General features: G+C 44.8%; 1 protein-coding gene across 1 annotated transcript in view; it reads left to right on the top strand.

Moving 5' to 3' along the window:
• Window positions 1–26,271, top strand: part of EPSTI1 (epithelial stromal interaction 1) — a 105,339-nt gene that overhangs the window by 9,483 nt on the left and 69,585 nt on the right. Inside the window, exons 2-5 of the mRNA XM_090025217.1 lie at window positions 14,148–14,206; window positions 18,702–18,785; window positions 25,405–25,478; window positions 26,060–26,143. Coding sequence (XP_089881343.1) covers window positions 14,148–14,206; window positions 18,702–18,785; window positions 25,405–25,478; window positions 26,060–26,143 — 301 coding nt within the window. The remainder of the gene's footprint in view (window positions 1–14,147; window positions 14,207–18,701; window positions 18,786–25,404; window positions 25,479–26,059; window positions 26,144–26,271) is intronic.

Here is a 26,271-nt window from a genome sequence, read left to right as displayed (position 1 = left end):
TAAGAAAGATTACAACAGAGATAGAGAGATAACCGGGGATACACCAGAAAGATAACGTAGGCAGAGAGAAATATTCATGCACGATCTGTTCTTCTTGAGTGTATACGCAGTTCTCCCCTTTGGGCGGAAGTTCTTTCAAAGCTATACTGGGCGAAGGTGACCAATTACTATACGCCAAATATGAATAATTAATGAGCTGGCACTTGTGCTTTCTTTGTTTGCTCAGGTTTCAGAAAAAAGGGGGGTTATTTTTACTTGGGTGGTACTGGTTCTGTTTGGTCACAGGATGGCGCGCGTAGCATATTTAATTTTACAACTCCATTAAATTAGTTTCATTTTTATCTGGTCACTATGGGTACAGATATCTCTTGTGCTGAATTGTCAAGGCCAGTTTCTCTCTCTCGTATGAGAAGCTCAAGCGATTTGAAATGACGCACAGATGGGGTGTGTATATGCAACACTGTTAATACAGAGGGATAAATTACAATTACAGAGTTTGTTGTGTTGCTTCTGACCTTATGCCATCTGACCTTTTGCCATTGGCATCTGAAATCAAAGACTTTGATCTTTGACACTAACTACCCCCCTACCTACCCGAGCAACTACAGAATAGTCCTCCCTGGTGATGACCCCTTCTTTCCATTAGGTGTAAGCCTCCTTTTTAGCAAGGAGACATTCCCAGATGCTTTTGGTGAGCCATGGAGGCTTGTGTGCTCTCCTGCTCCCTTTGATCCTCATTGGGATTACCTTCCTTTGGGCTTGGAGGATCGTCTCCTTAAGGAGCGACCACTCTCCTTGGACACCTGGCTCCCCTCCTCTCCAGGACCTCAGCGCTTCTCCAACTATCCTCCTTAGTTCGTTGAAGTCTGCCCTCCTAAAATCTAGGGCCGCTGCCTTACTGCATGCCTTTGCCACCTTGCGCTGGATGGTGAATTCCAGCAGGCGATGATCGCTGTCGCCCAGGTGATCAAGCACCCGCAGCCCCCTCACCAGGTCATCACCCGTGGCCAGCACTAGGTCCAACAAGGCATCTCCCCTGGTGGGGCTGTGCACCTCCTGGGTTAGATGGAGGTCCTGCACTCTGGCAAGAACCTATGTGAGTGTTCAGACCTGGCTGACTGCTCTTCTCAGCAGATGTCCGGGAAGTTCAGGTCCCCCATGACTACCACATCCTTAGCCTTCACTACCTCTGTGAGCTGATCCAAGAATTCCTGGTCAAGCTCTTCTCCCTGGTTGTGAGGTCAGTAGTAGACTCCCACCGTTAAGTCCCTCTCATAGATTCATAAATTCATAGATGCTAGGGTCGGAAAGGACCTCAATAGATCATCGAGTCCGACCCCCTGCATAAGCAGGAAAGAGTGTTGGGCCTACATTACCCCAGCTAGATACACATCTAGCCTTCGCTTGAAGACCCCCAGGGTAGGGGAGAGCACCACCTCCCTTGGGAGCCCGTTCTAGACCTTGGCCACTCGAACTGTGAACAAGTTCCTCCTAATATCCAATCTAAATCTGCTCTCTTCTAGCTTGTGGCCATTATTTCTTGTAACCCCCAGGGGGGGCCTTGGTGAATAAATACTCACCAATTCCCTTCTGTGCCCCCCCAATGAACTTATAGGCAGCCACCAGGTCGCCTCTCAACCTTCTCTTGCGGAGGCTGAAAAGGTCCAGTTTCTCTAGTCTCTCCTCGTAGGGCTTGGCCTGCAGGCCCTTAACCATACGAGTGGCCCTTCTCTGGACCCTCTCCAGATTATCTGCATCCTTCGTGAAGTGCGGCACCCAGAATTGCATGCAGTACTCCAGCTACGGTCTGACCAGCGCCCGATAGAGGGGAAGTATCACCTCCTTGGACCTATTTGTCATGCATCTGCTGATGCACGATAAAGTGCCATTGGCTTTTCTGATGGTTTCGTCAAACTGCTGACTCATGTTCATCTTGGAGTCCACTAGGACTCCAAGATCCCTTTCCACTTCCGTGCCACCCAGCAGGTCATTTCCTAGGCTGTAGGTGTGCTGGACATTTTTCCTCCCTAGATGCAGCACTTTGCATTTCTCCTTGTTGAACTGCATTCTGTTGTTTTCTGCCCACTTGTCTAACCTGTCCAGGTCTGCTTGCAGCTGCTCCCTGCCCTCCGGCGTGTCCACTTCGCCCCATAGCTTAGTGTCATCTGCAAATTTGGACAGAGTACATTTCACTCCCTCATCCAAGTCGCTGATGAAGACATTAAAGAGTATCGGTCCAAGGACCGAGCCCTGCGGGACCCCACTGCCCACACCCCTCCAGGTCGAAACCGACTCTCTGGGTGCGACCCTTCAGCCAATTCTCCACCCACCGGACTGTGCAGTCATCCAAGTCACAGCCCCTTAACTTGTTCACCAGTATGGGGTGGGATACCGTATCAAAGGCCTTCCTGAAGTCCAAGTATATGACATCCACCCCTCCTCCTGCGTCGAGGCGTTTTGGAACCTGGTCATAAAAAAAGACTAGATTGGTCAGGCACGATCTGCCTGCCACGAACCCATGCTGGTTTCCCCTCAGCATAACTTGCCCTGCCGGACTCTCACAAATGTGAGCCTTGATAATTTTTTCAAAGACTTTGCCAAGGATGGAGGTGAGACTAACTGGCCTATAGTTGCCCGGGTCCTCCTTCCTCCCCTTCTTGAAAATGGGAACCACATTGGCCCTTTTCCAGTCCTCTGGGACTTGACCCATGCGCCACGAGCGTTCAAATATTCCCACCAGTGGCTCTGCAAGGATGTCGGCCAGTGCCTTCAATACCCTTGGATGGAGCTCATCCAGGCCTGCCGACTTAAAGGCATCCAGTTCTTCCAAGTGACCCTGCACCACCTCAGGGTCCACGCATGGAAGTCTGGAGCCTTGCTGCTGCCTCCCTACACTCCCAGTGAGAGACTTGTCATGCCTCTCGCTTAGGAACACTGAGGCGAAGAACTCGTTGAGGAGTTCAGCCTTGTCCCCTCTGTCCGTCACCAATTGTTTCTGCCCATTTAGCAGAGGTCCTATTCCTCCCTGGGCCTTCCTTTTACTCCCTATATATCTAAAAAACAATTTCTTATTGTCTTTTACTTGGGTTGCCATCCTCAGCTCCATGGTAGCTTTGGCCTGTCTAACTGCCTCCCTACAAGCACGAGCAGAAGAGGTATATTCCTCTTTGGTGATCTCTCCCTGTTTCCACTTTTTATGTGCTCCCCTTTTGGCCCTTAGTCTGCCCTGGATTTCTCTGGTCAGCCAGGGAAGCCTCCTGGCCCCTTTCCCTCTTTTACCTCTCACGGGGATCGTCTCACTTTGTGCTCGAAGGATAGTTTCCTTAAGGCACAACCACCCTTCTTGGGCTCCCATCATTTCAAAACTACTACTCTGTAGTGCGTCCTTCACTAATCGCCTGAGTTCACTGAAATCAGCTTTCCTAAAGTCCAGCACGTTCACCCTACTAGTTACCTTACCCACTCGACGCCTTATGTTGAATTGTATTTTTAGGTGATCACTGTCCCCCAGATGGCTACCGATCTGTAGGTCCCCTACTATGTCATCCCCCATTGCCAATACCAGATCCAGTAAGGCATTCCCCCTAGTGGGACCATGTACCTCCTGCGTCAGGTGGAGGTCCTGTACACAGGTTAGAAACCTGCGTGAGCGGTGGGACTTTGCTGTCTGTGTCTCCCAGCAGATGTCCGGGTAGTTTAGGTCCCCCATGACCACCGCCTCTTTAGCTTTTATGGTCTCCGAGAGTTGCCTCAGGAGCCCCAAATCTATTTCTTCCCCTTGATGTGGGGGTCTGTAGCAGACCCCTACCACCAAATCCTTTTCTCCTTGCCCCCCATGTAGCCTAACCCACAGTCCTTCTACTTCCTCATCCTTTGATTCTGTCTTGATGAGGGTTGATGTATATTGCTCTTTAACATAGAGCGCAACCCCTCCCCCCTTTTTCCCCACCCTGTCCTTTTTTTCCCCACCCTGTCCTTTCCCCTCGACTGCCTTGTACTCTAACCCAAAGCACTTCAGAGTGCCCCTCCCCTGACTCCTTGCTAATTAATGAGGATGTGTATTCCTCCTTAATATAGAGCGCCATGCCCCCACTCTCTTTCCTATCCTGTCCCTCCTGTACAGCCTATAGCCCTTGACATTCACCTCCCAATCATGCATTGCGTCCCACCATGTTTCCATAATCCCCACTATGTCCAGGCTGGTGTCAGCCAGCAGGAGGGTGAGGCTTCCTCAGATTCCTCCTCAGGAGCTAGGAGCAGCAGGGAGAGGAAGGACACACGTCTTACACACACGTGTGCCCCCTTACCTGACCCGGAGCAGAGGCGAGAGCAGCAGAAGCGAATGAAGCAGCAGTGGGGGCAGCAGCAGCTGATCCCCCTAAGGTAAGTGGGGCAGAGGGACTGATGCAGCTGAGCCAGATCCAGAGGGGAAGCCCCCCGGATCCCTCTTAGCTGAGCCGGTAGGGAGCCACGCTCCCAAGCCGCGTGAAAAGAGTGCGCAAACAGGTGTGGGCTGGGGGGGGACTGTCCCTCAAGCCAGGGATCACCCCCAGGGGTATCCCTCAGGGAGCGGGCTCCAGAGGTGCCGGGTCCCCCCAGTGAGGGAGTGCAAGGGGGCGGTATCGCCACACTTCCGGTAAGTCCGGAGTGCCTGATTGACGGATACAGCGGAGGCGGGAAATTCAAACTGCAGTTTGTAGTCCCCTAGTGTCCCTATTAAGCTGCTACCAGGTCCCCTCTCAGCCTTCTTTTCTTCAGATTGAAGAGTCCCAGATCCTTCAACTTTTCCTCGTATGGCTTGCCTTTTAAGACTCTGATCATATGGGTGTCCCTTTTTTGAACTCTCTCAAGTTTGTCCATGTCCTTATTAAAGCCTGTAGGTGTGTTAGGGTTACTCATCCCGAGGTGGAGCACTTTACATTTCTCAATGTTGAACTTAATCAGATTATGATTTGTCCAATTTGCTAGCCTGTCTAGGTCTGCTTGTATCTTATCTTCAAGCGTGACCACACTCCCCCACAGACTTGGCCAGTGAGCTCTTCACCCCCACATCCAAATCGTTAATAAAGATGTTGAAAAGTACTGGACTGAGCACTGACCCCTGTGGGACATTGTTGTCTACTTGTCACCAGGAAGACACAGATCCGTTCACTACGACTCTCTTGGTTCTATCCTGCAGCCAATTTCTCATCCACTTGACTGTGTTGGAGCTAATTCCACAATCTTTCAATTTCCTTGCAAGGATATTGTTTATGAACCTCTTTCTTCTTTCTTAAGATGACCATATTTTCCTTGTTTAGCCAAAGGAAACCCAGCCCTTTTGTTACCTTTTGTCTGTATGGAAATAGACCTCCTTTGTGCTTCAAGGATCATACCCTTAAGAAACAACCACTCTTCATGCACACCTTTTGCCTTCAGTCCCTGGTCCCACAATACTTACCCTACTAGTGACCTAAGATTGTTGAAATTTGCGTTTTTGAAGTCCAAGACTTCAATCCTGCTATCCAATTTATCTACCTTACATTGGACAGTGAACATGATGGTTTCATGGTCACTGTCACCCTGACTTCCTTCTATATTTAAGCTGGTCACCAGGTTGCCTCCTTTGGCAAGGACCAAGTCTAGTGGAGCATCACCTCTGGTTGGCCCATGCACCTCCTGAGTCAGGAACAATTCCTCGACACAGATCAGGAAGGATCGTGACCAATCAACAGAGTTAGATACCTTGTATGCTGCATAAGTCAATGGAAAGAGGTAAGTGCAAAGGCACCTGGTATTAGCTTGTAATGAGTAGACTTGTGATCCTGTTCATATTATTATCACACTACTTGGCAAGAGGAAATTTCCCAGTGAAAAGGCAGCAGTGCTGGTACATGGGGCAGTGGCAGAAGCTGCTATTTTACACCCTTTCCTCCCCTCCATTAGTTGGTGGCTGAGGCTGGTGCTCCAGTCGCCCCCACCCTTAGTTATGTCACTAGGTGAATACATCCAAGGGGAGATCCACAACACATAAGCTAACTGAGGTTTGCAACCCCAAGTGGAGATGTAGCAGTGAGAGTATGAGTCCCATGGTGTCCTTAATTCTTCCTCCAAGCATGCAGTTACTCCATGGGCGCATCTACACAAGATGCTTAATCGTGAATTAGCATAGTTTACTGTGAAGTAAGCACATGTGTTTACACATACACATACTTACTTTACAGTAAATCTCTAATCCTGAGTAAATTTGCTATCTGCAAATGCAAGTAGCAAATTTACATGGAATTAGTAATGGTGCCATAGTGCTTGTGTAGACTGCCCAGCTCCATGAGCATCTCCTGGACTGGAGCTCACTGCCAGCCCCTGGCTAGCACCCAGAAGGAGCCTGGAGCTCTCCCTGATGGTGGCAGGGGGTACACTGCAGGGAGCTGGGAGCAAATCTTCTCCCTAGACACCTACCCAAAAACCCTTAATGGGTCCATCTACATGAGACGTTACCAATGTGTGCCCTTGCTAAAGTGTGCTGCTATGGTGACCTAGTGGCTAAAAATAGCTGTGTGCTGCTGACATGGCACAGTACAGGCTGTTACTGTACCATCATTTAGTACTTCCAAAAAGAAGTACTACATGACAGTTCCATAACAATGGCACCACAGAACATGAGTAGATTTGCCCTCTGTGCAGTAGCTTACTGCACAGTAAATCTAGACTGGAGTCAATACATGTGTAGATGCACACCATGTGCCCTATATTAATAGAGTAGGGACTTACCAAGCCTCAGCTGCTCTGTGATAACTATCCATGGGTCCACTTTTGCGGTGGAAGCTGAAGCCAGGCAGTTTATCCCTGAATGAGACAAGGCTAAATTACCTTAATTTAGCTTTTCCTTATCACAGTTTAGAAGTGAGCATGGGGACAGTTCCCATGGAGCTGCTGTTCCACTCTTTCCTAATTGAGGATACATGAAAATCATTATCTGTCCCTGTGACCTTAATTATCATGGGGATTTACTGCACCTCAGCTGCTCTATAGTAGCTATTTGTATGTCTTCTGTTTCCCATAATGAGAGCTAACCAGAGCAGTTTCAGTCCCTGGAAAGAAAAAGGATTGTGTTGCCTCAGTTTAGTTTTCACTTACTGCAGTGTAATTGTAAGTGGGCAAACTATTTCAGCATCTTCAGTGAACAGGGGCAGACTCTTACTACACTTTGACTGATCCATAGTAACTGTTTATGTGGCTGCAACTACACCATGGTAAGAGAAAGTTAAAGAGGCTTTGGCTGAGTACATGCATTCATTCAAATAATTGGGAGAATTATCTCAGGTTTTTTCTTCTGGTAGAAAACCTTACCCAGAGCTGTGATTATAGACATTTGAATGCTGAGGCCCTGAAGGCTGGATAGTTTGCAGTGCTGATGCTGTACAACCAGGGGGGCAGCAGGCTGTGCATACATCTCAGTGAGCCCTGCAGGCTCCCTTAGTCTGCCAGGTGACAGACAACAGCAGTGCATAGTGCATCCCAATACAGCTTCCAGAAAACTGTGGAATTTAGATCGATTCCACTTCAGGCTGATTGGCTGACCCAGACAGCCCATGGATTTCCCTGCAGCAAATGTGGGGATTGTGGAGTGAGCATGTTTTACTCTTTGCTGGAGCAGCAGAGTCTAGTGAGTAATGTACTGTCTTCCTGGGAGGAATGGGGGATCTGGAGGATTATGTTCTCTTCTGAGAGAACCTACAGCACCTACAGACCTTTGGTCTCTCAAGAGAAGCTCTCCTGGGAGTGATTTAACCGCAGGTTATTTTCCCAGGTGATTGCATCAATTTTGAACATGCTTAGAAGCCTAAGTCTAGGCTCTCAAGGGACTTTTCAACCCCAAATGGCATTCTATAATTTAAAGTGCCTGTAACAGGGCAGTCTGACCTTTGAAGGGAGGCATACAACCCTGGGGTAGGAGCCCAGCTATGAGGAACTAGTTGGTAATTTAAAGCCCAAGCAGGGAGAGAGAGCAGGCCCATTTGGTACATATAGAGAGCATAGGCATGGGCCCATACTGAAACTGTTTGCCCTCTCTGGTACTGGGAGGGAGGGGATCACTAAGTGGGTACCACAGAATTCTTGGGACAACTAATGCAAAAACAGGGACAGGAGTGGGAGTCAAAGGCTAATAATGAGTGTTCCAAGGGGCCACCTGGAGCAGAGCATGGAGGGTCAGTGCTCACTGGCCCTCAAATGAGTCCAAGGAGCCTGTGGACACATACCAGTGAAACTGTGCCTGGAGATGTGAACAGATGAGGTACAGCAAGATAGCTTCACGATCATTAGAGGACCTCTCAGTCAGAGCCTCCTTCCTGGTCAGATCAATGGCTAACTTTAGCTAGGACCAGGAGGAAGTTGATCAGGGGGTCCTGGGACTTGGTTGGGCCATGGATGGGAGTGCATAAATGAAAAGGTGTGGAAAGTACTGCAGGCAGAACCTCAGCAAGATATTTGAGGAGATAGTGAAGGGGCTGCCACCTGGCATACTCAAGGCATATGCCAGCAGGGAGAGTGCAGGAAGCCTGATCTAGGACAGGGGTTTTCAACCTTTTAAAGTAAGTGTACCCCTTCTGGTGGCAGCAGCTGGATGGCGGGGCGGGGAGGGAAGAGGTAAGAAAGGTTTATTGACTTAACAAACATGCAACTATGCATAGTATAACAAGACAACAATGACAGACAATAACAATTTGCGTTGGCAACTTATCAGCATTCCCCTCTGATGCCTGATGTACGACAAGTTCCTCTTCTATAAAGCTCAGCGAAGTCAGGTATCCCCGATTTGTGCTGTCTGAGGGTTACCAGGAAAGACCTTGGTATTCAGTCCTCAGGCTTCTCGAGATGCACTGACCCGCTGAACCCATGTCAGCAGCTAATTTTTAAATTAGTAGCTTCTCTCACAATGCTGTGTCTTCCTTCTGCTGATTTCCAGATGCGCTAGGTAATTTATAACTTTTGAGCTATGCTGTTGACTCACAGCTACTCACACTCTTACATTACAAACTTTTCTTATGACTGACCAATCGCAGTATAAGCCTTTGCATGTTTCTGATCAGGTTGACTTTAACTGCATCACTACTTACAAGGCCTCACTAATCTTTTACTTTAATTAAACTCTTAGCAGCAACATACAGCTCACAGTGCATGAGGCTATTAGGGGATGGCGGAGAGTCCAAGCAGCAATGAGGGCGCAGTACAAGACAGGGCTGCGGAGAGCCGGAGTGCGAGTGAGGGCTCAGTGTGAGACAGGGCTGCAGAGAGCCCAAGTGCCAGTGAGCCCAAGTGCAATATAGGGCTGTGGAAAGCCCAGGGAGGACAAGGGGAGGGCCAAATTACAAAAAGGTCCAGATCAAACCATGTCAGTATCTTCTGTGAGGCTTGGGCTGCGGTGTAGGGGAGGAAAAGGAGCCACAGATAGTGCCTCCGGCACCGGGGCAATAAATGGGCAGCTTCCCACTAATTAACATCCAGTAATTTATTAAGTTCAAGGCATGGCAGGCGAGAACGCAGGCAGTTGGCGCATAACAGGAGGGTGGGGTCACCGATAGATGGACTCCAGAAAAGGCACTTCTGTCACAGGTCCCTAATTCAATTAAGGTGTTACTGATTTGAACTAAGTGGGGTTGTGCCACATACTGAGGGCCATCTGGGGTAACTGTTTCCCATGTGGGGCGGCGCAGATTCCAGTTCCGAAGGCATCCTCCTCCTAGCACTGTGCTAAGCAAATAAGCAGTGGCCCAGCTTTTATTTTTTACCCCTTGCACTAGCAATGAACACTTTCCTTTATTACAGCCTTCCCAAGTGGTAATTCAGGTACTTTGATAGGGGTATGTTTTTTTAAATGTTGCAGGCATTTTATGATGCTGTAAGCCAGGGGGCCATTCCCTACTTTTAATGTTGTTTATTACTTGGGAAAAATGCATGTTTAATGATAACTGAACTTGTGCACAAGCGGTACTCCAAGTTTGAATTTTGTCTGCTCTAAAAGCAGTGTCCGTTATGGCGTGGGCGAGATGGGCTATCTCCAGTTCTACATGAGTTAGCAATTGTTTAGTGTGCTCCAAAATTTTTCCCTCTAGCATGCCTCCCCTAGTGAACAGCCCTACCACCTGTCGGAGATTGACTACTTCTTCAGTATTTTTCTGGGACTTATTTAATTTCCATACATTCATAGCTGAGTTAAGTCTGCTCCAAAGATAACCTGGAGTATTTTTTCGATGGCAGGGCCTAATTGTATTTGTAGAACAGAAAATGGTTGGCCATTCCCACCTAAGTAACCCTTCAGCTATGCAGGCTCCTGCTGAACAGTTTGGAAAGGTAGCTCAGACATACCATTGTTCTGGTCTGAACAATACCCGGGCAGTGAACAATGAAGCATTTAGGAGGGTTGGGATTTTAACCTGTGACTGCCACCAGGGTGTGGAGTTATACACAGGTGGTATTGGGATCTCCCGGGGGGAGCAGCAAGAGACAATAGTGAACACCCCGTTCTCTCACAGCTTACATTTATCCTTCCCTCCTTGGGAGCCCGTAATCATACTTCACCTCCTGAAGAGCAGAAGAGTTCCCACTGTCGCTCATGAGGATGATATGATACCAGGTTGGTGAAAAAGTATTGCCCTGGCAGAATCATAGCACTAATTTGCTTTAGGAATCCCACTGGTATAAAAGGATGGGGATAAGTGGTAGAGACTTGCAGATCCCTTTTAGTTGTATTAAAGTGGATACCATTCTACCACGCCTCTGGCATGTATGATTTATAAGCCATGTAATGAATTTGTTTTATCCTGTAGCATGCCCTCCCACCTGGTGGGCTTCACACAATTGTTGGAGAGTGTTGTTAGCCATAAGAATGGGAGGGGGTGGATTTTCCCATAAATGCAGTGGCTTGAGAGGCTGAACAGATACGGAATGCACTATTGGGGGCACAGACTTAGGGGTGTTGAGCTTAGTGGGGTTTTCCTCAGGAAGTATGTAACGACAAACCCATAAACAAGCAGAGCTACAACAATTACCTTCCCTCCCACAGTTAGCCATTTCAACTTTCAGGTAGGGAATGAACCCAAGATAATAACTGGTGCCACAGTTGCACTGACAGTTACCACCTTGCCAGTCACCTATTTTGTTTCTTTTACTTAGAGACCAGGATTTTACGTGCTCCAGGGTGGCGGGTTTTTTCAGTATGGATACTGTGGTTGGACTTTGTGAAGGTCATCTGAGTGCATACGTGGTTTGGGGGAATGCTCCTCTGGGTCAGGCCATTCCTTTAGATCTTCAGGAGTAAGTTCATTAATATCTGGGTAAGAAGAAGGAAACACAATAAGGCATTAGTAAGAAGAATACAATTATAACAGTCCACCATTTCACGGTGCCAGTCAATTTAGACAGGTGATAGAGCAGGACTTGTTTTCAATAGTGGGCTCAATTAGGAATGACTACAGCCACATTTGTGGACAGATCTAATCTGTAGGAACAAGACAACAAGGAGCTTGGCTCTCATTAGATGAATCTGACTTAAATACCCACCAGGTATTATACATACCTTTTGCTAATAGTGTCCCCTCCCATTAATCTTCCTGAGGATGCTTCACTACTACCCGATCTCCTGCCTGGAGCTTTTCTGTGTCACCACCCCATGGTCGCTTTACTGCCGGCTCACAGGGACTACCCAATCCAAAGGCCTGTTGCATAGGGCTACCTTCCGAATGAGGTCAGTTATTGGCCCAATTGGTAGTTTGATTCAGTTGCAAGTCTCAGTCTTTAAGAGCTGGGCCAGCAGCCAACCACAAATTATATTTGAGGATGCCATTGGCTCACTCTACCAATCCGTTAGACTGTGGATATTATGGGATATGATATGTCCATAACATGCCATGTTTTGCAGTCTAGTCATACATAAGATGATTGAGGAAGTGAGGGCCATTATCGCTCTGTAGTTCTATGGGTAGTGGATACACAGCTAGCAGAGTTTTCAGTGCTGCACAAGTGTCCTGGGCAGTAACTCTCACTGAAGCATGGGCGAAGGTTATTTCTGCGATAACTTTTACAGCTACAAACACATATTGTCGCTTATGGGAAATTTGAGGGAGGGGGCCTATAAAATTGTACTTGCCACACTACCTTTCTCCTATGCAATGACAACGGGACAGTTGGGAAAGGCTGTAGTCTCAACTTGACCTCTCGGCAGGTGATGCATGCATCAACTATTTTTTGTGCTTTCTTTTTAGTTACATGAATGCCCTAAGATGTGGACAAGTGGGTGGTTCCATCGCACACAGGGTGCCTGTGTTTAATAGCGTATTGATTGACTTTTCACTTTTACACAATTGAATCTGTATGGGTATCCAAATTAAGAGGCCAATATTAACTTTAGATACCAGTTCCCAGCCTGCTACCGCCCCCATGGTGGCCCCTTTCCTTGGGGGTTGGACCAGCCGGATTTTCTAGGTCACATGATCAGGGGAGGTAAATGCCGGCAGCCCTGCATGTGCCTGGAAAAATGTCAACAGTTCCTCCCTTAGAGCAGAGAATCCCTCCAGTGACACTGCTGGCGGTGCAGAAGGCTCCATTTTCAGCCAGTTAATTAGCATCAATGAACACCTACAAAACTATACACTAAGGAGAGGAAATAATCAATACAGACAATCAACTGCCCCAAGACAGAGAGTCAGTGCACAAGCACTCATGTCACGAGTTTTGTCTGTCAACAGCTAGGGGTGCAGGGCCCCAGAACCCTCCTGCACCTATCTCCTTGACACCTGGCAGGCTTCATAGCCTCAGAAGGGGCTACTATCCCTGCAGCTTTCACCCTGCTGCGCCTTAACACATACAGTATCACCCATGTCACAAGTTTTGTTTGTCCGCAGCTTGAGGTGCAGTTTCCCCCAAATCCCTGCACTGATCTTCTTGAAACTTGGCAGGCTTTGTGGCCACAGCATAGGCTACTGCCCCTGCAGTTTTCATCATCCTGTGTCATAACACTTAGACATGAAATGAGTTTTGCTTTCATGAATTTGGGGTGCAGTTCCCCCCAAGCCCCTGCACCAATCTTCTTGAAACTTGGCAGGCTTCACACTCTCAGCAGAGGCTACAACCCTGCAAATTTCATCCAAAACAGATAAAAAAAACACAAAGTTATAGCTATTTAATTGATTCCCCATTATACCCTATGTCCGGATCTCCTAAGTGGCTTTGAAGCTTTTCCAAAGCGCTTTGGAAGCTCCAGGCCACTTCAGAAAGCCTAACAAAGTCAGCGTTTCAATCTGGACGTGCTGCTTCGGATGCCGAAGCATCCAAAGCTTCTCTGGATCCAAAGCATGGTCTGAAGCCTCGCACAGCCCTAGTTTTCATGCTTCACATATTCAAAGTGTTTTGATTCAAGTATACTTACTACTACACTACATAACAGTCCTGAGAAACTTAGACCCCTCATTACAAGGGTAGTAAAACACTGGAACAGGTAACCCAGAGGGGTGGTGGAATCTCCATTCTTGGAAGATTTTAATACCCAGCTAGATAGAGCTTTGGCTGGGATGGTCTAGTTGGGGACAGTCCTGCTCTGAGCAGCAGGTTTGACTACATGACCTCCTGAGGTCCAATTTTCTATGATTCTATGATTCAGTACTCATTAATATGGGCACTAAGCACCCAGGATGGAAGCTAGATATAGGAATAGCATACAAAACTGTCAGCTTCCATGCCACAACCAGCAGACAATATTCTTTACCTGCTCCTGGACAGGACATACTGTACTTTCATAGCTGAGTTACCTGCTATATGAAATTAAGGGTATTAGATGTTGGCATTTTATAAAGGAACTTTCAGAAACAAAGTGAGGATAGGACTATGCCTTTCTGAATATCTTATCCTTGATGTTCATGATGTACCAGGTGACTTGTGGTAAAAATATCCCTATGTCTATATCTACGGCAAAATCAAATCCAAAGTGCTCTCAGTGCTATTTCTATAATAAATCTAAAGTTCTATTCTGAAATAAAGGTTAGTACTGACATGACATTGTTAAGTGTGGTAGCAGGAAAATCAGTGACCCAAAGCCGTTCCTTCTACTCCCACGTTCCCATGTATTCATAGACCCATATGATGATATGAAAAGTCTTTTTCTTGTTTTACAGCTGCAATGCATATGTCTTGGTACCACCAAATGAAACTAGAAGAAATGAGTTACAGAGAAGTAAGTGCATTATCTACTGAACTCCCTTATATTTTTATAGATTTATTTCACAAAATTCAGCGTTTATCTGGGGAGCTTCATGGCCTTTGGAGTCTTTATACTTCCTTTACATTACTTTCAGATGGGCAGCCATGATGATATACCTACCTACCACAGCATAAAAGCCACTGTCCATCAACATGCAGGCTTTTCTTAGAACTAATTTTGCATTTGACCAAAAAAATACAGGAACATCATTTAACTATTAAATGATGTTCTTTTGGTAAAAGTAATGCGATGACTGTTCAAATTAAATTCCATAACATACCTTTGGTTGATGCTTCTCTTCAGGTTCGTCTCTCCCACATGGATGTCTTGCATCTAGATTGGAGGATTCAATTTTGAACCTTGTTTAGCCATAATGGGTTAATTTTTCTCAGATGTCACCCTAAACCTCACGTGCATACTGTATGTTTATATGGTTAAAATGTTCTCTTAGAAAAGTTCATACTTGTTCAAATATGGCTGTAGTGCTTCCAGAAAGTTGTATATTTGCATACACAATGTATGTCCACTTAGAAAATGTGTACAGGAAATTCTTACCAGTACCTTCTCCATTACTGTTTAAGATTCCTTCAGTGCACTGACTGATTTTGAGCAACACAGAACATGCACAGCTTCCATGGAGCTTCAGTAGAAGCTGTAGGCACTTGCTGCCTTACCAAATCAAGTCTACCAGTTTTAGCAAGGGTATCTTATTCTTTATTAGCTAAAATGCACTAACCACTTAAAGAACCATGGTTGCCTTTTTACTGAAAGTTTTGCATGAAGAAAAGCTCAGGTGAATTAGAAGATAGAACTCTGCACAGAATCCAGCAATGAAAACTGCTTATTTAGTAATAAGCTTCGCAACACAAGTAATTGCAATAAAACTTCATAAACAAATGTAACTGAAGAGTGACGTTGGAGTATACAGGAATACATGGAGTAAACTCTTCTAGATGGCAATGTGGTGTATCCTTGGATTGAAAAAGTTTGTGTTGTTTGGCTTCAACTAAAAGACTTAATAGAAGTAACTATACAAAATAATACATACAAAATATGCACAAGAAGAAATAAAAATACACTAAGAAGTTTAATTTAATAGCAGTGAAAACAAGAGTAACTATGCACTGTAATTCTACACTGATAATCTTCATATTAGCCCAGAACTACCATCGCTGCATACTATAGATCAGCAGTGTGCAGGTTTGAAATACATTTAAACTTGGAATACATTTAAAGTTTAATTTCATGGCTTTTAACAGCCTCTTAAGAGTTAGTGGATGATCATGGGTTTGGGCTAAGGTGTTTCAATTCCTTTCCTTCAGTTTTGCTGATGTGGGGTTGGTTTTCCTCTGGTTGCAAGGAGAAAGCCAGAAGGCCTGTCAGCACCAATCTGTGATCAGCCCAAGATGAAAATAAATGGGCTGAGGGCAAGGAGAATGAAAGCTAGGTCTAATAGTAGCAGCATAGTCTATAATAAAATGGCATTTCTGTCTTATGCCCAGAAGATACTAGGCTTCAATTTATCAGTGCTTATGTAGGTAGTCTTGTTGGATTCAATGTTGGATACAAGCACTTTGGTGGATTTGGGTTTAAGTACTTGATAGTCAAGTCAAGCAGTCAAGAAAGATATTTGTCCCTGCACCTATGCAGAGACTTGCACAGTGACTGAAGCTTTTTTCTCTCTTAGGAAAAAAACATATTTTACACATGTAAATTAGAATACTTTTTCCCCCTACACTAGTGTACACATTACCTGAGGGGGACGTTTACTCTTTTTTTTCTGAGGCTGGCAAAGATAAAGCTGGCTCCCAGAACATCTTAGAGCAGGGGCAGGCAACTATTCTGAGTGGAGGGCTGCTTACTGAGTTTTGGCAAACTGCCGAGGGCTGCATTGGTAGCCCCAACCCTTGACAGGTGCCCCACCCCCTGGTTGCCATCTTGTGACTGGAAATCCTGGCCCCTAATTCCTGACCTTTGCCACCAGAAGTCCCTTCCCTTGCCCCCAGAAATATACCTTTCAGCAAGGGGTTTTGCCTTCTCAGAACCAGAAAAATACCAAATTATATTCTAAAAATCAAACATCTGCAACATTCATTAATTTGACTTCAAAAATTATTTTTGTCCTGATTTACATGTGTTTGTGTAGTGTACACAGAGGTGACTGCACAATATCTTAAAATGAAGTCTTACTCTTGTATATTGCAGGGTGTGGGGGGCATGGGTATAGGTTTGTGGGGGGCTGTGGGTATGTGGGGGTGGGTGTCTGTGGGGGATAGATAGGGATGTGGATGGGGGATGAGGGAGCATGTAGGGGTGTGTGTGGATATGTGGGCTGTGGGAATGGGGTTTGTGGGGAGTGTGTGGGGGAGGGTGGCTGGGTTGTATGAGGGGTTGTGGGTATGGGGGTCTGCATGCATAGCAGTGTGAGGGGCATGTGGGTGCATGTGTATGGTGGGGTGGTGTGTGGGAATTGCCCTATGAACACACACACATACTCACACTCTCCCTTTCTCCCTCCCTCATTGCTCTCTCTGTCTCTCTGTCCCCTTCCCTCATTTCAGGAACACATGCACACACACACGGAAGCACACATGCACACACACCCATACCCTCCCACTCTTGGTCCTGGGGTAACCACGTGATCCCCATGCTATCACAGTTTGGAGATGCAGCTGGGGGCCACATGGTGCTGGAGTGCTTGGCTGACATGCAGGGAAGCAGTGAAGTCTGTGGCAGACTTCCAGTTGTAGGGGGGTGAGTATGGGAGGGGGCTGAGGGGTGGGGTAGATCAGGGCCAGACTGGCCTTGCTGATGAGTCCTGCCAGCTTCTCCTGGGTCCTACTGCTCTTGTATCCTGTTATCTTTGACAGGCAGCAGATTAATATTAATTTTCTAAATTTTTTGGGACCCATTGGGCCAGATGGAATGGACTGGCGGGCCAGATATGGCCCGTGGGCCATATTTTGCCCACCCTGTCTTAGAGGAACCTAAATACTGTGCTAAATTGTGCTGTTACCATAGCTCGTATAGGCCTTACTACAAAGGGAAATCACCAAGGGTGCAGACCAAAGCAACAATCTTTTTCCATGATCCGGCCACAGAAAAGAGTTTGTAGCTGTGACCAAGCACAAGTGTATGGCCGCAAACAGCTTAAAAATGGACGATAAGGTGAAAATATGAACCCTCATTGCATGAAGTATCAGATAAAGACATTTCAGAATATAGCATCTTCTGTAACTTACATCTCCAGAGCTCCCAGCCTGTCACTGTTTTCAGAATCAGAGGGGAAAAAGAGAGGGGAGGGAGTTCAGTCTGGGGTTTTTCATCACCTTTCAGAGGGTGGGGCAGGTATATTGGAGTCTTCTCAAGGTGGGAGGGCTCCAGTTCACCCACCCCACCCTTCAGCACTGGCTGGGGAGCCCCAAGAATGCACTCCCTCCTATTCTGAAAAGAGCGAGCACTGGCAGGGAGCCTAGGTGTTGCTATGGGAACCTGGCTGCGGGCTCCCAGCCTGCAGCTAGATTCCCCCTCCCCTCCCTGGAACCAACAGTGAATTTCTGTTTGGTCTGGGGTAACAGTGCAACTCAGAACACTTTGCAGAAATTATTCTAAGTTACAGCTGGGAGCTGCACTTCTGTCCACACCCCAAGTTGCAGGACTGCCACAACACAGATCTATATTCTCCTGTCTGCTTCTGATCTGTACCCCTTCAGAAAAATAGTGAAGCAAACTATACACCAATGTGCCATGCTACAGGGTGTGCATTCACTTTCCATCCATACAGCTAGCTTGCTTCAGTATGGATTTGGTTTCTCATGATATTCCCACAGTCAGTAGCTTAACATAGGATTGAGGGGGAGGGAATAGAGGGGGACAGGATACCAGCTCAGGCACCAGATGGGGAGTCTCTACTGTGGCAACAGCCAGCTGCAGAGGTGGCAGGCAGGGTAGGCAGACCAGTAGCATCAGCATCCAGGGAATGTATAGGTCCCTGGAGAAAATTAAGACACCGCTGCCTTCAGCAACTCCTTCCCTTCAGTGTTCAGTGACGCTCCCCCCTCCACAGACTAACAAACTTTGCTAGTTATGCCTCTTCCCACCACTTTTGAACTAAACAAACACAGGAAGAAATATGAATGATCAATGAAGGGTGACACGTGACTTGTGTGTTCTTTGCATGTATTTATGTCCAGAGTAAATTTCCTATTTAAACTTACCTTTGGATAGTGATGCTAGCCAGTGCATCATAACTGTGCCCATTTAAACCATTTTTAATGGGGTTTGAACTTGAAGACTTTCAGCAAGAAAAGCTGCTCAGTAGTTGATATCTGTTTTGTACTGGTTAACTTCTGGTCAAACCATTAGTGTATGCTAACCATGTTTCTGCCCTGGGTATTAAATGTTTTACACTTTTTAGAAGTACCCTATGTTCTGTAGGCTAGGCCCACTATTTCTTTCTCTTTTTCAGTTGCTAAGAAAGAACTAGAAGATCTGGAGAGGTGGAAGGAACAGCACAGGTCAGGACCAATTAATTTGACACCACAGAGACTGGGTAAGACTACAGATATGAACTGAAGTGGTGGATTACAAAAAAATAAACAAGAATTATCTTGTGCTCTGCTTTTTAAGATGTGCTGTAGGTTAATATCACTAAAGAGATATTATATATACCTAGTGGGTTAACAAGCTGGACTATACAGAGGTTCATCAAGTACAAAGGTTTCATTTTCTCCTTTGTAAAATCTCTCCTGAGCCTTGCAGAAACTCTTATTTTCAAAAAATACAAATGAAAAGTGTCTATGTCTTATGACTTCCAAATACCAGATTCTGTCAGTTTGTCCTTGAGGGAGGAATATGAAACAAACTTATTTGTAAAGAAAACTAACTTATTTGGCTATAAAAATATTTGAGGAAGCCATTTGTTTTTTGGTTCTTGGTGAGTCACGTGAGGGAAGCCTATGTTTAAGGTGTCAAAGAATGTTAAAGGTGACTCCTGGTATAGAGATTGTAGTAGGTGAGGAGGTGGACAATACGAAGTGCCATACTGGGTCACACCAACGGTCCTTCTAGTTCATTATCCTGTCTCTAACAGTGGATGAAGTGGATACATAGAGCAGTGGTAGATCTCAGAGCCTCTTGTGGTAGGTCTTGGAGCCTCTTGGAGTTGATCTGAGGCTGGGGTGGGGGGATGAGTGCCCACATGCATGCATGCATGCACCCCAGCCCAGCAGGTCAGTCTGTGGGGGAGGGAAGGGGCGGGGGGTAGATTGTGGGACAGTGGCACAGAGGCAGGAACAGGCATAAGTTGAGTGGGGTCCCAGCCTGGTGGGACTTACTTGCTTGGGAGGCATGCCCTCAAATTATTTTTTCTCCCTCTGCTTTGATTTGCTCCCCCTTCTTTCCTCCCCACAGACTTACTTCCTGGGGGGGGGGGCAGGAGGTGATAGCAGTGCATAGTAGATCTTGAGTTGCTTTAAATGCCAAAGGTGATCTCCTACTTAAAATGGTTAGAGACCACTGCTATAGAGGAAGAGTACTGAACAAGATCTCTCTGGAGTGATCTATCCCTTATTCAATACCCTCCCTAGCATCCACCATTATTGGTTTAGTATCCAGAGAAAACATCTCTAACCATTCTGTTCAATATCCATGAATAGATTTATCCATTATGAATTTATCCTGTCCCCTTTTGAACTGTCTGTGCTATCTGCTTCTACCACCTCCTGTGGCAATGAATTCCACAAGTTAAATAAGCATTGCATAAATAAGTACATTATCTTAGTTTTCAACCTGTCCCCTATTAATTTTAGTGGGTGGCCCCTAGTTCAAGTATTATGAGATTTGGTGAAAAACAGTTTCCTGTTCACTTGGTTCACACCCTTCATGACTCTATCATTATAGACCTCCCCCATGAGCCTTCTCCTTGACAAACTAAAGAGTTGTAACTTTTTTAGTTTCCTGGAATGGCAACTGCTCCATGCCCCTGATCATTTTGGTTGCTTTTTTTTAATTCTTTCACAATCTAACCTTCTTTATGGAATATTTTTACAACACTCGCCTAACTGGAAAATATCACATGAAACTGGAACAGAATCTTTCAGAATTGGAAAACTGGATATGAATAAAATAGAGGGGTGAGGAAGGGAATGAACAGTAAAAATGGACTGTGGAGTCTGAAAAAAAAGACCACTCATCTAATAGCTAACTCTAGTAACCCAAGGTTGAATTAATACGAAAGATGAAAGAATGGTGATAGAAAGGGACATTAGAGGACTACCCATTGCCCTTCTAACCTGGTCTGGTACTTACCAGATTGCAATGCCAATGACAACTGAGGATTAGTGAGAAATACATATTATATTCAACATCTTAAAAGGCAAAAAACTTTAGCTCTAAATTTACTGAGTCTGAAGAGGCTAAGGGTAGGAGAGAATACAAGCGGTATCATTACTGTGACAACTGTAGGTGCTTGTTGTAATGAAAATTCTTTGAATGCATCTTTCTGTGAGAGTGAATCATTTTCAAGAGACCATACCATACCCAAATCACTGGAGAGTTCTCTAAGCTGAAGTTCTATAACATTTTTTGCCTATACTTTGAATAAATATTGTGAGAATTTCAAATCAGCAATATTTGTGTGACTGGCAGAAATCCAATCTTTTCAGGTACTAGGTAATTTCAGGTACCGTAGAGAGATGATAAGAACAAATAATTGAAGTTCCATCCTTACCCTTAGATAATGGAACTCTAAGCAATAAATAGAGCAGGTGTACAAAGAACAAATTGTGCCTGACAAACTCGATTGCTTTTTTGATCAAATTACATAAAGCAAATGCACAAATCATAATATATTTTGACATTAATAAAACATTTTGATATAATGTTCCACAGAATCTTATTTGAAAAATTAATTCAAGCTGGCTTAGGTCTGAGCACTGTTGAGTAGATTGAAAACTGGTTGAAAGGTTCTAAGCAAACTGTAATGATGAACAGTAATATATTGAGATGTGGCTGATGTCCAGTAGAATGTTTGCCTTGGAGATTGACGATACATGTGGTTATGTTTAACATAAAGAACTGGGAGCAAGTGTAAATTCGTAGAACACTACAATACAAGGAGTTAGTGACGTCAAGGAAGGACGTGGAAAAACATAAGCCCCGCTTAATGCTGTTTCACTTAGTGCTATTTCACTATAACGCTCATTTAAAATTGATACCTGATTTCACTTAACACTCAGCAAGTTTCATTATAACACTTGCAGTCACCATCTTGGGTCATTAAGAACAATTGTGTCACCAACTTGGGTTGTCAAATACTTTTGGTTTCACTTAATGCTTGTTTCACTTAATGCTCTGTTTTTCAGGAACCAATTAAGAGCACTAAGCAGGGGTTGCCTGTACAAAAGGCTCAAGAGAAGCTAGAAATATGGTTAGAGAACAGTAAAATGTTCAGAGTGAGGAAAAAACTGTTTATGTAGGTCATTCATGTGACAACTACTTTTCACATGCAATAAATATGTTGGCTTGTGTGCTTTTGAGTCTCTCAAATTCCTATGTATGAACGTATCTCCATAGACTAACGCCATTGCTGGCAGGGTTATTAATACTTTTGTCCAAGAGAGTAAGGTGCCAACATTCTTAAATCTGAAATTGTCCAGCCTCTAGTCAAGAAACAGTTTCTTGACATTGACTACCTAGGCATCTATCCTGTTTCCAAGCTCCCTTTTTAGAGGAAGGTTTTTGAATGGGTGGTTTTCTGACAGCTCCAGATACATCTGGATGTGACTGGATTCCTGGTCACTTGTCAGGTTGGTTTTCATTCTGAGTATAGCACACTCTGAACTTGTGGGATTGGTCAATGATTTTTGCTTGGATGAACAAAGGAAACTGTGCCCAAGATAGTGGCCACCATTGGGCACCATTGAGTAGCCATTGATAGAGTTCACCATTGCCAGGGATACATCAGGATGTATGTGACAGTCATAATCCAGGAGATCAGAAGCAGGCAAGATAAGGGAACCAAGGGTCCCAATTAGCTAGTGGTGCAGGAACAGGGGGGTCAAGAGGGTGAAGTCTGTAGGTAGTTAACCTGGATAGATCCACAAGTCAAAGGGCATAAGGAATATGAAGCAGGGATCCAGACTACAGTCACTAGCAGGGAGTATAGAGCAGGCAGCCATACCTGCACTGAGCTGGGATGTAGATGATAGCCAAACTAGGTCACAAACTAGGAGATGGGTGTCAAACAATAAGGGTCTGGAATGGGGTCTTGAGCACAAAGAGTCAAGGACACAGCAAGGCAGTCTGGAACACAAAGGCTCAAGGCTAGAGTCTGGAACAGAGAGTCAGCAGGGACCAGGGTGAAGCCAGGATGCAGGATCCAGTGCACAGGGAACCAGGAACAAATCATCAGGCCCTAAGACACTTGGAACAAAGAAGCAGGACCTAAAGAAGGTGGGACCTAAGTAGGACCTAAGCAGGACCTAAGGAAACTAGGAACTGGGAAATGAAGAACATTGAGTCAGTAGCCCAAAGCTAAACAGAGAGGAACCTGTCCTCTATCTTCCTGGAGCATCCTAGGCACTGACAGGGCTACAGTGCATAAACAGGCAGCCACATCCATGCAAGCAAGGAGCCAGCTGAGGACAATTTAGTCTGACTGCTGCTCTGACTCCTGAAAACCATGACAGGCTGATAAAGCTTTTATGTGACTTGGCAAGTGCTCCTTGTCCCTCCTGGGATCCTTCCTGTGGAATTCTCCATGGCTCCATCTTGTCACCTCTTTTGTTTAATGTGTATATGAATATACTGGGTGAGAAAATGCAGAGATTTGGCATGAGATCTCATCAGTATGCTGATGACACCTAATTCTATCACTTTCTTTCATCTACCCCAGGCCCAACTGTTTTGATCTTTTCCCAGGGCCTGACTGCAGTTGGCAGCTGGAAGTGGGTAAACCAGCTGAAACTGAATCCAGACAAGACAGAGGTGGTAGTGCTGGTGGGCACACTGCTTGGCTTGTAGGGAGATGGGGGAGGAGGCATGGGAGCAAGGATGGGGGTTTGGGACATCCATCATTGATAGAGTTCAGCCTCCCCTTCTGACTCAAGTTTGCAGCCTTGGTGTGCTTGTGGATGCTCTGTTGCACATAGAATTTCAGATGATGGCAGTGGCCAGGAGTGTGTTTCTTTTGGGACTTGGAGCTGGCCATCATCATCAATGCTTTTGTAACCTTGAGTTTAGACTACTGCAGCGTGCTCTATTTGGGGCAGCTCTTGATGACCTCTTGGAAGCTGCAGCTGGTGCAGAATGTAGTGGCCTGCCTTCAGATGGGGATAGGTCTGTAGGAGCACATAACTTCAGTGGTTCAGAGTCTGCACTGGCTCCCAATAGTTTTCAAGTTGCTGGTTTTGACTAAAAAGACCTAAACAGCTTGGGCCCTAAGGGACCAACCTCTCCCTTGTGCTCCATCAAAATCACTAAGATCTGCTAAGAGCAACCTTCCACTACAGTGAGGACCAACCTTTTTGGCTACTGTACCAGTTTCATCCCTCTGCCCCGTTCCTTCTTCATTGCCTTATCTGAGAAGTACTCCCTGCCAGGGAGGGATATAATTCTCCCTGCCAGATCTGCTGTGTGCTAAGTAAACAAAGCAGCTGTGCCACATGTGCCATGGGTTTGCTATCCCTGTACTTCTAGTACCATCAGAAGTACTGCTTGATAAAATCACTTGGGAGATGTTTCTCAGTAGTTACTCGTCAGCTTTGGAATTCCCTCCCTTTTGAGGACCCCAACACTGAGGCCTGGACCTCACTGGAAGACTTTCCTATTTGAGCAAGCCAAGCTGGGATATTGCTTAAGGTGCTTTTATTTCACACTGTATTCTTTTCTTCTGTCTGTCTTTTATTGTAAACCACCTTGAGTTTTTGCTGGGAATTGAATGCATTTATATCTCCTTCTAGTTTCAGAGACTTAGCATCTCTACCCCTACTAGGGGGGTAATGGTTGTGTTAGTGTTTTATAGGCAACTACTTCTGGAATATTGCATGAAGGCCTGAATACCTCTGTGTAGACACACAGGGTGTATCTAGATGAGATGCTTACTGTGTAGCAGCACATTACTACTGCACAGTAGCGTTGCCCGGCATGAACAGTGATGCAACACTACTGCATAGTAGTAATGAACTACTCCTCAGTAAACATTACCAGGCAACTGTGCTGGGACACTACTGTGCAGTAATTCCGGTTACTGCTCAGTCATTTAGTGCTTGGTTATTATGCAAGTACTAAATGACTGCACAGTAACAACTGTGCAGTAGCCATCTCATGTAGACATGCCCATAGAAAAGATGAAATTCAGAGAAAAGCAACAGATAATTATGGGATTACAATTCATATATACTTAACGTGTCTAAACAGGAACTAGGGGAGAAAAGTTTGCTTTTCCTAAATAGAGGACTCGATAGGGAAAAGAAGAATTGAGAACAATTGGATTAAATGAGTTATTTTGCTTCTCTCATAGTACAGCAGGAGTAAAGTTCTGTTGGGCTTCTGATCTGTGCTCTGTCCTCAAAGCTTTACGTAGCCTGAGGCTGGATATTGGTACTGAAAAGCCCAGACCTCTGGAAACAACTCCTGCTTCTACTGAGCTGTATGAGGGTAGCTTGACTGAACTTTTGATTGCATTTCATTATAGAGATTTTTCTCCTTTGTTAACAAGGAGAGAACTGTTTTGTATTAAATGATTTGCATGCCTTGTTAATGCTCACACAAAGCTAGTGAAAAATCTCAGTGACAAACTTCTAGATAAAATGGATGCTGTTTGACCAAGCTAATATATAACTTTGACTGAGCAAAAGGAAAACCTGGGCTGAACATCTGAAAACTCATCTATAAGACAAGATGTTATTAGATGGTAGAATATCACCCAAATAAAATGATGAACTCTCAGGACTTGAGATATTTATCAGTATTGTATAAGACCCGGGCTGGTAGAAGCAGTACAAAATGGTCAAAAAGACCTTTTTAGCTATAAATTAATGTTAAACAGTTATAAATATAAAAATGGTCCTATTTTTGCATAATTTAAATTATTGTATTATGGTGTCTTTAATGATAAACCTTGTGAGTTTAAAATATTTTAACATATAAAATGTAATTTATATTTTTAGGTGGAAGAATATCAGAGGCTGAAGTAAGACAAAAACAACAAATCAACTTCATGCAATCTAAATATCAGCAAAAGGTCAGGAAGAATGAATCTGATTTCAGTGTAATTCAGGAAAGACTGTTTCATGTCACTGTTTCATTATGACTATAAAATGAATTCTCAGCTGTGTGACAAAAGAAAGGCATGAAACTTGAGAAGGGAGTCAAATGAAAGCTTGAAAACACAGAAAATGAGGAGTTTAGCCATAAATATGTAGTAAATCATATTGCAGATCATTTATAAAATGGCAACCAGGATAGTAATAATGCCATGTATATTGCACTCTTCTGTATTTTTCAACATGCTGCATAAACATTAACGAACCGATCAATATAACAACTGACTTTGAGGGATCAAGGTGTTATTCCCATTATAAAATATATAGACCTGTGTAAACTGTCATTCAGCAGTGTAGATTCTTGGGTAACTTACTGTTAATTAATGGTAGAGCTATTATATAGTCCATGGCATTGTTGTCTAATTACAGTAAGATACAGGCAGTGGGTTTTTGTTTTTCTATGTAATTTTCATCAGGACCAGGACTTAGGGCTGAAAGACATACATTATCAAAAAACAAGCTGTAATGCCATCTCTGTGGATGTTTTAATTCTATATAGCTTAAGAGAGAAGAATATGCACGAATCAAGAGAGAGGCTGAAGAAGCTGAAATCCAGAAAAAGAAAGCAATTCAAAGAGAAAAGGTAAGACTTCTGAATAACCATAATAATTCCTTGGAACAGCAGTGCTTTACCTCACTGAGTCCTATGGGAAAGATCCATGGCATTGCTCATACTTTTATACCAGATAAGATGAAAAACTACATCTTCAA

Source organism: Crocodylus siamensis, chromosome 1 (assembly GCF_052110815.1).
Source record: "Crocodylus siamensis isolate JL-2025a chromosome 1, ASM5211081v1, whole genome shotgun sequence".
NCBI lineage: Eukaryota > Metazoa > Chordata > Crocodylia > Crocodylidae > Crocodylus > Crocodylus siamensis.
Note: the sequence above shows the minus strand (reverse complement) of the source record. Positions and strands in the feature narration are given on the sequence as shown.